The 12,483-nt window shown below is 31.3% G+C and overlaps 1 protein-coding gene and 1 long non-coding RNA gene across 2 annotated transcripts; one reads left to right on the forward strand and one right to left on the reverse strand.

Annotated features, from left to right (window-relative positions):
- The first annotated feature begins 838 nt into the window (after window positions 1–838).
- LOC108482423 (auxin-responsive protein IAA4-like) lies at window positions 839–2,186 on the forward strand. The gene is made up of 4 exons (XM_017785554.2): window positions 839–1,180; window positions 1,271–1,473; window positions 1,574–1,673; window positions 1,770–2,186. Exons 1-4 carry the CDS (start codon window positions 1,032–1,034, stop codon window positions 1,843–1,845), a joined length of 528 nt encoding a protein of 175 aa, XP_017641043.1. The 5' UTR covers window positions 839–1,031; the 3' UTR covers window positions 1,846–2,186.
- Window positions 2,187–8,200: 6,014 nt separating this feature from the next.
- LOC128282639 (uncharacterized) lies at window positions 8,201–10,491 on the reverse strand. Its single transcript, XR_008272981.1, has 2 exons — window positions 10,447–10,491; window positions 8,201–8,478 (listed from the first exon to the last, which is right to left on the reverse strand). It is a non-coding gene; the product is annotated as an uncharacterized LOC128282639 (long non-coding RNA).
- Between the last annotated feature and the right edge of the window lie 1,992 nt (window positions 10,492–12,483).

Genomic DNA, 12,483 nt, shown 5'->3' on the forward strand with positions numbered 1-12,483 from the left:
AAAATAAACTATTGAAATGTCACTATTCATAAAATAAACATCTAACTTTGATCTAATTTTTTTTTTCTAACTACCGGCAACCAAAGAAGAGTTTTAAGCGTTTAACCATCCAAAAGTAATTAAGAATTCCCTACTCCCCCATTAACCGAAACAGATCCAGATGCATTAATGGAGGCTCCACTATTTAGGAAAATTGTAGTTATTTACTAATCCTGTGGGTTTCCCCCCCAAAAGAACGAAGTCAAAACAAACAACTAATTAAGATAACTGAAAATGACTGAAATGGCAAGGTTTTGGGTATTGGAATGTCAATTAACTTACAAACAATGTCAAGCTTAAGGTTTTTAATTAATTTCTTTTATTGTTTAATGTAAAGTGTTAAGCAGGAATAATTCAGGGGCTGACCTGCAGACATGACAGTCCACATGAAATGAACCCCCATAATCCATTAACCAAATTTATTGGGAAAAAAAAAATACCCTTCACTGCTAAAATTCTAGTACCACATGGCCATGCTGTGCCCATACACAACACCCAAAATGGACCCTTTTTCACACGGGGATGCTGCCTAGCTTTTTTCCTTCATTTAAAGGGAAAAAAAGAAACCAACGTCCATGATTTAACTCCCACAACCCCCAAAAACTTGATCTTGACCGTCCCTTTGAACCCTCAAAGTTCTTCCATATGTGCCGCTGAACTTGTCCAACCTTTGTCCCCTTATTGCAGGGACAGCTTGCCTCAAAGTTGCTGCTATTGCTACCGACAGCTTAGCTTGCCTTTGTCCATAATTCAAGCGTTCAGATTTGGGAGAATCACAAAGGCTACCTCTTTACACCTTCAACACCATTATATCCTATAAAATTAACTCTTTATGCATTCCCATTTCAACATTTAAAAAAAAAAAACACAACTCAAACATTGTGCATCGTCAAAGGAACCCTGATAAAAACTTTCCTAAAATCAGCTTGCACTTGAAGAAGTAACCTAGGGTTTGTATTGGCTTGCTGTATCATTTGAACTTTGAAAGAAAAATGGAAGGCTGTGTGGCAACTGAGCTGAGATTAGGGTTGCCAGGAACTGATAATGTTAGAAACAAGAAGCGGCCATTGCAGGAGGCTGATGAAGAATGTGGAGCAAATGGAAAATCTGATGCTCAAGATGAAACTGCCCCTCCTGCCAAGTAAGTTATTTGGTTTTAACAACTGTATTATGACATACAAAAGTAGATAGAAACTAATGGTTGTTCTGATGTATATTTTGCCACATGCAGAGCACAAATAGTGGGGTGGCCACCCATCAGGTCCTATAGAAAGAATAACATTCAGGCGAAGAAGAATGACTGTGAGGGTCCTGGGATTTACATTAAAGTAAGCATGGATGGAGCACCATACCTAAGAAAGATTGACCTCAAAGTTTACTCCGGGTACCCCGACCTCTTGCAGGCTCTAGAGAACATGTTCAAGTTTACCATAGGTAAGAATATACCTTTTGTCGTTATATAACATGCATACATAGTGCGAAATGGTGATGAATTTTGTCGAAAATGACCTTGGAAATCATCAACTTTTTTCAGGTAAGTACTCGGAAAGAGAAGGCTACAAAGGTTCAGATTATGCACCTACGTATGAAGACAAAGATGGAGACTGGATGCTAGTAGGAGATGATCCCTGGGAGTAAGTCTTTCTATGACATGTGTATATATAAATATACATATATCTGTATGTATGTATTTTGTGCAACTTACGAGGCTATCCTTTTATGTTTTGCAGAATGTTCATCACATCATGCAAGAGACTAAGAATCATGAAAGGTTCAGAAGCCAGGGGCTTAGGTTGTGATGTATGAGAAAATTTAAAAAAAAAAATGCACAGAGATGAGTAAATCTTTGAGGTTGAGTTCTCAAAAGGATATTTTTTGATCTGATTATCAGTCTCCTCAATAGGTAGTGTCGGTTCATGACTGGGAAAGTTTAGAACAGATAATATAGAGAGAGGTTACATTTACGTATTTTCTCACACTTTTGGTCTGCAAAAAAGCAGATGATTTATATTTTGATGGTCTGATCTATAATGTTGATGTGTTTTGCTATTATACCATCAAAATTAAACTTGGATACAAGGAAAGAGTATGGATATAGTTTTGGTTCTGTAATATTATTATTAATTTGGAAAAAAGATTGTATGAAATAGTAACGCCACGTCATCTATACCTCTTTTTAATAATTTTATGTCACATTAATATTTTTATTTTAAATTTCAGGATTTTATTTTGAATTTTAATATTTTAATTTAAATTTAATTTTTTAAGATAAAATCTTAAAATTTAGGATAAAAGTATTAATTTAATATAAAATTATTGAAAAGATATACAAATGACGTGCTATTATTTCATACAATTCTTTCACTATTAATTTGACACAAAGGAAACAAAGTTGCATATCAGTTGTGTCCGTGCACAATTGAACTTGTCTTCGTGTGTGCATTGTTTTTTCCTTTTTTTTCATAAATAAATTGTGCCATCATCTATTCTTTTGTCTTCTTATTCCTTCTTTTTTTAGTTAAAACTGCATAAAAAAAGTATCAAAGCAGATCAGTGATTTCCATAATTAGGGAAAGTCAAAATGATATTTAGAGAATATTTTGTAATTTTGGCTGTCGAACTATTCATTTCGGATATTTATCACAAACAATATGGTTGAAAAATTTATGAAATAAATTTAGTTTTAATATAAATTTCTTAGATGCTTTTCTTAATTTTTTTCATTTCCTATGTAATTATTTTTTCCTAATTTAACATCTGAACTTTACCTTTTTAAAAATTTGCTACCTAAAATTATTTTGCTCTAATTTAGCTACTGAATTTGTCAAACATTATATAAATTACTTTAATATACTAACAATGTTATTTTTTATGAGGTATTAAAATAATTAATATATGACCGACATGGGATAGATGACATAAAATTTTATTTTGTATTTTGAATATTCAATTACTTTTAGTTTAATTTTTAAATTTAATGCAATGAATTTTTTTTTTAAATTTTAAAATTTTTGTTTTCTTATTTAATATCAATTAAGTAAAGCATAACTTAAATTATAGTTTTAACACAATTTTTTATACTAATGAATATTTTATGGAATTGAGGACTTTTTGAAGATTAAGTCTCACCTTTATAACAACAACCACCAAAAAAAAAATCCCTTGCTTGTAAAACAAATAAAATATAAGATTGTGTTTGTTTCATTGAAAGATCTTCATGAAAATGATTTTTGAAAAATAGATTGATTTTTAAAAAGTTGATATTTTATAGTGTTTGGACGATTTTGTGTCAAAAATTTTCTGTTATTTGTCAATTTTTTCTAAAATTATTTTCTAAAAGTTTATTTTAGTAAAACGAACACGACATAAATATATTTTTACAAAATATTGTTGTACAATTTTTTGACAATCAGAATTTATTTTATAATAAGATGATATTTTATAATAATTTATATCATACAAAAACCTAATAATAAATAATGTCTAATTAAAACTTAATTTAAATTACATATATAAGAGTGTATATAGGCACATTAAAGTTGGAAGGGATAAATGAAGCTAAGTATGATGTAAACAAATACTCATATTTATATAATTAAAATATTCATATTTTATACTAGGTTAAAAGATGTCAAGTCCATATACTCTTCATAAATTTAGACTTTAGTCCTTGTAATTTTATTTTTGAGAATTTAGTCATCCTGCATTTTAGATTTCAAAATCCAAGTCAATTGTTAATGCTATTAAAATTTTATTATTATCCAAGTTCATTGTAACGCCATTTTTAGTTAAATGGCTATTAAGTGAGTATTTTATTTTAAAATGTCACATCAAAAAATTAATAAAAATTAATAATGTTAACAATTGGACTTAAATTTTAAATCTTAAAAGTAAAGGATTAAATTCCAAATTTATAAAGACTACACGGACTTATGACATATTTTAACCTTTATCTTATAAAAATTTATTATTAATATATTTATAATTGTAATATATATTTGTAATTAAAATATTAATATATATATTTCAATAATATATGATGAATATTATTTTAAACTTTAAAATTATTATTTTTAAAATTTATTATTAAAATAAAATCACAACATTAAATAATTTATTAAATAATAATTTATATTAATAATTTATTAAATTATTAAATATATATAATTAAATATGTATGTTCTATGATATTGAAAATTTTAATATTCGATATTAATATTTAATATTTTAAATATTTTTAAATTAAAATTAAAATTTATTATTAATACGATAATATCAGTCATGATTCTACATAATTTTTATATAAAAATAAAATTATTTATAAATGAACTCTTTTGAAAAATGACTTACACTTTTCAAAAAATAAATCATTTTATAAGAAAAAATGACTTATTTTTCTATTCACCTGTAAGTCATTTTTTGTGGATAAAATTGTTTTCCTTGAAACAAGCGTAAAAAAGAAATGTAGTAAACATTTTCTGTTTTTGTGAAACAAACGCACAAAAAAATCATAAAAATTACTTGCAGTTGTTAAACCAATGCGGGAACAACCAAAAACATTCTCTCTAGTTGGAAGAGTTTCTTTTGAACCTCTGCCAAAAAGAGTCACCCTTTTCTTCCCTTTCTTTTGAACTAAACCTTTCTAAGTTTGATATTTTCACTTCCGCAAAAGGGCAATGAGCATAATTGACTAGCATCTCTTTCAATTCTTTCTCTACCCTAGTAGAACCTTTCCAACGATGTATATCGCACCATATGGCCAAGCTTCACTACTAGATTTCAAACCAATATTCTACTCAAACTTTGCAAGCCCAACATCACACATCCACCACATGTTGGGACTCTTTCCCTCTAAGCAATACTTCTAAATGTTTTGGAGGGTAAGAGTTCCCTCTATCTTTAGTGGCGAACCCTTACAAAGTCACTCATAAATTTGAAAAGTCATCTCAGATCCCGAAGTAGGGCTCTCCGTACTGCACATACAAGAGGACATCCTCTACCTAATAGGAAATGGGAAGTTCTGCTCTAGACAATGGCAGATCTTGATATACTTATCCCTTGCCAAATGCATGTTGCTCTTTATGTTGTCCAGCATTGTGCTACAACCCTTCCAAGCCCAAAAAGGAAACAAACACCTTTTGGTATCATTCGCTAGTAGGAAACAAACACCTTATGTAGATCTTCTGAAACACATTTATAGAAGGTTCCTCATGTTGCTGGTAGTAAAAGTATGTAACACCCAATGCCTGATCCGCTTGCCGCGTCTAAATTATAGGATGTTATATTTCAAATTAGTCAATTTAAATTATACTCCAAATATTATTACCTGCAAAAAAAAAAAAAGAGTAAAGACAAAAGACATAATTAATACTGCTACTAAATAAATTCAAGACTTAAATGAATCTACATCGTTAATAAAACTTTAATTGAATATAAAACAATTTCACCAAGTGAACCTTACTTATATAAAATGGTCACTTAATATTTTGACTACCTAGTTTCAATTACAACAAAGACCCTGAGACTCGTCTCTGGGTTGCCCCATTGCATACAAGTTACAATTAAGAAATAAAGATGTTGTTGCACGACGAACTCTGGCTTGGTCCCTTTTTAAACTCTCAAATTCCTTTTTCTACCTACAATACATAATAACACATGTGTAAGTTCTAAAAAACTTAGTGAGTTATCATACCTTTTTAAATCACCACACGATCACGCTTGAGTTTCACTTTGATTATTCTATAACAGGATAGTTTGCCTATCTCTTTAGCGTAGTGGCTTACTTGCATTTAGCACCTCACTTTCAATAACACCGTCACTGGTTTAATTCCACACTTGGAAGCAGAGATTTTATGTGCGGTTTACGATGCCTAGCACATATATAGCTTCCACTAATAATTTCTCATAAACGCAATCTCGTTAGCAATTGGTTTCTTGGACAATTAATCATTGTGGAATCTTTTGAAATTAACTTCTTTACGATATGATCTTTTTAAGTACGATCCGTCATTAGAGCTTACTTTGATGAAATTTTAGTGGATGGACCCTTCTCTTGCATCACATTGGTAGACACTGATGTTTCGTACAGTATCTCAGACAATTCATAATTTCTAGTAGTATATAGGAATACTCTCATGCTGTGCCCAACATGAACCTGGCGGACTGTCATATAAATAATATGACTTCCTTAAAGTTTGCCTACGGACTCATTCTTGGCGAACCAATAGAATCAGGTTTGAATACTCGAACAATTTCCTCACTTTCATCATATTGAATCCTGCAACTATGGTAGATAAAAAACTATAAAAACAGAGCCAACAGACTATCAGAACTTGTATCCGCCTCACTTTATCTTCTGGTATAGGCACAACGACCTTCATATAATAATATGTCACATTTTTGCAGACTCATACAAATAAGTGTGTTGTAGAATCATATTTGCAAGATAGTTCTGGTAGACTTTCCTCATAACAATAGTCTTAGTGGACTTTCCCCATGTTAGATAGTCCCCACGGACTTCCACATTTAAGATTGTCCTAGCAGACTTCCACATTTTAGATCAACTTGACAGACTTTCGCATTTAAGATTGTCCTGATGGATTTCCACATTTAAGATCATCTTGGCGGGCTTCTACATTTTAGATCGTCTTAACAAACTTCCACATTTACAGTAATGCCATGGCCATGGACTTCTATTTGTCTCATAAATGGCTCACATATACGTCCCTCGAGGGGCTCTCAAACGTCTTATAAAGGGATCTTATACGTCCCACACAAGGAGCTCTCATATATGAGTGAGCACCAAGTCTATGTATCATCTAATCTCTTTTCTCGACTTAGTCCAACCAAAACTCCCTTAAAGCCATATAAATATAATACATATGCACTCCGGTGTATGACCATCCGAACCTCCTTAAAGCCACATAAATATCATGCATAACATATACAACATTCCATCAACAGATATTGTCTGTCACAGGACATATAATACGCCAATCATACCATTATGCAATATAATCATATTTACTACCAATCATTCAAATCAATTTAGTACACAAAAAAGTTATCACGCCAAGTCTTTCACTTACTTAGCATAACTAACCCACAACTATATAATCACATATCATTATGTAACATATACCTGGTATAGGATTTTGTGCAAGTATACATGGCAGTTCAAGTGATAAAGTGTGACAGCCCTAATTTGACCCTAGTCGGAAAGTGGTTTCGGGACCACAAAAACGGAGTCGTAAAAATAATTAACCGTCATATTTGATGCTTATTATATGTATATATGCATGTGTGAAAATTTCATGTTTGAATTTTGTCAATTGTAAGTGAATTTTATTAAATAGGACTTATATGAGAAAATTTAGAAATGTGCTAGACAAAGGTAAAAGTGATCTAATAGTGCATGATGTCAAAAAAAAAATGTACTTGCATGTCAAATTAGCCAAATTTTAGATTGTGGCCGTCCATGTTATAGATTAAAGAATATTGTAACTATTTTATGCTAATAGTTTATTGTAACGCCCCCTTACCCGAGACCGTCGTCGGAGTCGAGCACGAGGCATTACTAAACTTATTTGAGCACTTAAACAAATTCGGACAAGCTGTCCAACTGCGTCATAGTTGCTTAAAAATTCATATCTCGAGTTCCGAAACTCGAAATCAAATTCCGTAAATTTTCTCTTAAATTAGACTCATATATCTATCTACTAAATTTTTTTCTAGAATTTTTGGTTGGGCCAATTAGTACAGTTTATTAGTTAAAGTCTCCCCTATTTTAGGGTTCGACTGCTCTGACCTCTGTGTATTACGAATTAGATATCTCCCTGTACAGAGTTTTAATGACTATGCCGTTTGTTACTAATAAAACTAGACTTAATAAGGAATCTGTAAATATAAAGCATGACTTCTAATTATCTTTGTACAATTTATGGTGAATTTCAAAAGTCAGAACAGGGGATCCAGAAATCGCTCTAGCCCTGTTTCACAAAAAATTTAACTTCTCATAAAATATAACTCATATACCTGTTTTGTTCCATCCATATGAAAATAGACTCATAATTCTTCAATTACATATTTTATTCATCAACTAATTATATCTCACTATTTTTAATGATTTTTCAAACTCACGTCACTGCTGTTGTCGAATCTATTTTATGGTAAATTTTGCCTATTTCATGGTTTCCATGGATTAGCTAGCAATTTAGCATACATAACACCAAATATGATCATGATTAGCCATTCCAATGGCTAATCATTACCAAGCATTTCCATACCACTCAATATCCATATCATAAGACCATATATACAAAATGATTATAATGCTATACATGCCATACTCAAAACATACAAGCCATTATGCCAAGATGGTATACGGATAGTGTGAGTGGGCCTCCGACCGTTCCCGATTTCTGAGCTGGCTTGTCAAAACTATAAGGAATGAAAAGGAGGGAGTAAGCATAAATGCTTAGTAAGTCCATATGAAATTAATAAGCAACTACCAACATGCTTTTAAGATAAAACACCACAATTGTACAATTATACATACTCAGCTTAAACTGTTTTATCGAGATATATTTACTAAATAATTTATTTCTGGAGCTACGAAACTCAAAATTAAGTTACATTAATTTTCCTTGAAACTAGATTCATATACCTTTCTTCCATAAAATTTCCATAATTTTTGGTTTATCCATTTAGTACAGTTTCTTCATTAAAGTTTCCCCTATTTCACTGTCCAACAGTTCTGACCTCTCTTCACTAAAAATTATTTATCTCATAATTCGGGACTTGGATGATGTTCCCGTCTATCCATATTGAAAATAGACTCGATAAGGATTTTAAATATATAAATTAAAACTCATAATTATTTTTGTACAATTTCTAATGATTTTATAAAATCAGAACAGGGGATCTCGAAGTCATTCAGACTCTGTCTCACAACAATTTAAATATCTCATAACATAAAGTCCAATTGCATGTACCGTTTCCTCTATATGAAACTAGACTCATCAGGCTTTAATCTCATATTTTATTCAGCCCTTAACTCAATTTCCACAATTTATGGTGAATTTCAAAAGTTACACTACTGCAGTAACCCAAAACTGCCAAGGCCATATTTATTCATTCACCACTATTATTCACTAAATCCATACAATATCATTTCATCCATCATGGTAAGAACACATAATTATGCTTCATAAGCATAGATCCATAATCTCAATGTCATCAAGTATCAAGAACTTATTCCAAATCGTGTCATTTTCATAGTATTCACCAATTCTTAATCTTTTCGGACCATTTTACATTTTCGTTCATAATCAAATTAGGGAACGATTACGGAATTGAGTACCTCATTATCACAATGCCATAGTAAAACTATGGTCTTGCACATAGTCACATATCACATATCGAGGCCATAGCCCAGCCATGGTCTTACACGGATCACATATCACACTGATGCCATATCCCATATATGGTCTTATCTGAGAGCACATATCACACCGATGCCATATCCCGGATATGCTCTTATACGGAAGCACATATCACATTTCTCCGAAGCCATAGCCCAGCTATGGTCTTATACGGAAATCAGATTTCACATGCTGCCATGGTCCAACCATGGTCTTTTCCGTCAATTCGTCTTAGCCACTGAATGAAAGTACTCAAGTCCGTTGTTCCATTTAATTTATACTTTTATTCAAATATCATTTTACAATTATCACAATTTAATGACATTTTATATGCAATAATATACTATATCATTCATGAAATTTTCATTTCAAAACATTAAATTACACATTGCATTATTAAAAATCATATGAACTTACCTCGATATAAAATATTAGCAATCGAGCCTATTCCTCGTAAACTTTATTTTTTTTCCTCGATCACGACTTGAATCTCGTTTCTCTTGATCTATAATATAAATTATTTCTACTCATTAGCATTTATTTGATTTCTATTTCACTTCACAATTTATGCTGTTCAAATTTCGAAATTACACTTTTACCCTAAAATTTACGCTTTTTACAATTTAGTCCTGCTCAATTCACCCATCAATTGAACTATTTTTTTCCCAATTAACACTTTATTTTATTATTATAAATTATTTCACAACCCTTGATATTCTCAATTTCAACACCAACATCTAATTCACAACTTTTTCACAATTAGGTCCTAAATACCATTTTCTATCAAAATGACTTAATAAAACAACCTTAATATGAAATTAGAACTTCAATTTCATAATAATTCATCATATACTGCCCTTACTCAGCCAGGGTAACTTCCAATTTCACCCACCAAATCAAAAACTAATGAATTAGATGATTGGACCTAATTGTAAAAGTCACAAAAACATAAAAATTACTAAGAAATAGTAAAAATTGAACTTACATGGTGCAAAAATATGAAAAACCAGCATAGGAGACCTGCTACAGCGTTTTTGGCTGAGAAAGATGAAGAAATGTCTAGATTTTCAATTACATCATTTTTTTAACTATTAACTTTTATGCTAATTCCAATTTTGTCCCTTGTTCACATTGTTTTCTTGCTTATTTCATACCCAAACCGTCCAGCCATTAACCTTTGGGTCTAATTGCTCTTTAAATCCATCTTTTTAAAAACTTAAGCTATTTAATCACATCTCACAATTTTGCGCTTAGTTCAATTTAGTCCTTTTCACCTAATTAACTCATCAAATCTTAAAATTTCTTGTGAAACTTTAATACTAACTTATTTACACTCCATAAATATTTCTAAAAATATTTATGGCTCGGTTTATGAATTTGAGGTCTCGATACCTCATTTTTATTCCGTTTTATATACAACTTCCTATACTACATAATTTCATTTAATATCCAAATGACCAAAATGCCCTTACTACTAAACTTTCCAAAAATTCCATCCATGTCCAAATTTTTTTTTCCATAGACTTAGAAATTGGTCAAATTGCTATTTAAGACCTCCTCATTAATATTCTAAAGCAATTTCATACTAAAAACTTCTAGAATGCAAGTTTTGCAAATTATTCGATTTAGTCCCTAATCTCAACTTAAGCACTTTATGCATAGAATTTCATCACGAAATTTTCACACAATCATTCAATCATATCATAAACCTCAAAATAATTATAAAATAATTATTTCTATCTCGGATTTGTAGTCACGAAATCACTATTCCGATTAGGCCCTAATTCGGGATATTACAATTCTCCCCTTTAGGATTTTCGTCCCGAAAATCTTACCGTAAAAGTGGTCTTCACTTAGATTCCTCAATTTCATATTCGGTGCTGAAGAACTTTCACTCAGGCAGTGCCTCCAATATATCTCTTTAATTTCTCATATATTCTGAAAGCTTACGGACTCATCTCTTAATTGTTCTTAAATTTTCAACCCTTCTCAGTTTCCCATGATATCATGACATAAAACCCGTATCTCAACTTGATTTAATGGAGACCGGAATTTCAAGAAATCCAACAATCAAAGAGACCTGAAATTCCATGAATCTGATGAGTAGGAATTCATTCAATACCGATATGATTTATAGATCTCGCCAAACCTTTAAGAATAGGATACATCACATTTTCCTCTTTCCGACATAGAAATAATTCTGATATGGCCTCAAGAATAATCCTTCCCATTTCCATCCCAATATCAACATTGGCAAGGATAATTTTGATAACCCCTTTAACAACTCAGATTTTATGTAACATCGAATGCTCTAAACTATCACATTACCTCACTGTCTTGAAACATATCACAATTCATACAACAAGACATTCTCGAAAGTCGAAGTCTTTACTCAATGTAGACTAGTCTAGTTCAGACGCTTCGGTTACCAATATTCTCATCTATCTGAACTCTGTCAACATGTAATAAACTTTTCAGCTTTCACAAGACGAAAACCTTATCATTCGTAGTGACTTTAACTAATATCCAACTCTTTCTAATAAATATACACTTCTCATTCAGACTATTTACTCTTTTATCAGTACAAAAATGAAATTCTATTATCAAACTTGAGAAAAATAATCCTGACATAATTGTCACATGAAATCTTTCAAATAAATAACTCAGCAACAATTCAATTATACAGCATTAAATCTCAATTATAATAATGCTTATTAACAAGCTCATACATACATGTACATACCTGTACCGATCTATAACAAAATCATACTTACACGAAATGTCGCTGCACAATCGATGTCTTGCACGCTAAGTGCTATACCGGATGTTTCGCACACTAAGTGCCATCCTCGATACTTCACACACTAAGTGCCATTTCGGATGTTTCGCACACTAAGTGTCATCATCAATACTTCATACACTGTGTCATTTCGGATGTCTTGCACACTAAGTGTCATCCTCAATACTTCGCACACTAAGTGCCGTTCGTTTGGTCAATAAATCATTAATCATTAAAATACTC

Source organism: Gossypium arboreum, chromosome 10 (assembly GCF_025698485.1).
Source record: "Gossypium arboreum isolate Shixiya-1 chromosome 10, ASM2569848v2, whole genome shotgun sequence".
NCBI classification, from domain to species: domain Eukaryota; kingdom Viridiplantae; phylum Streptophyta; class Magnoliopsida; order Malvales; family Malvaceae; genus Gossypium; species Gossypium arboreum.

Bases quoted from the DNA above. Each gene is read 5' to 3' on its own strand.
- LOC108482423 (XM_017785554.2), top strand. From the start codon at position 1,032: ATGGAAGGCTGTGTGGCAACTGAGCTGAGATTAGGGTTGCCAGGAACT. The intron at 1,474-1,573 runs GTAAGAATATAC...AACTTTTTTCAG, and splicing joins CATGTTCAAGTTTACCATAG to GTAAGTACTCGGAAAGAGAA. The intron at 1,674-1,769 runs GTAAGTCTTTCT...TATGTTTTGCAG, and splicing joins GTAGGAGATGATCCCTGGGA to AATGTTCATCACATCATGCA.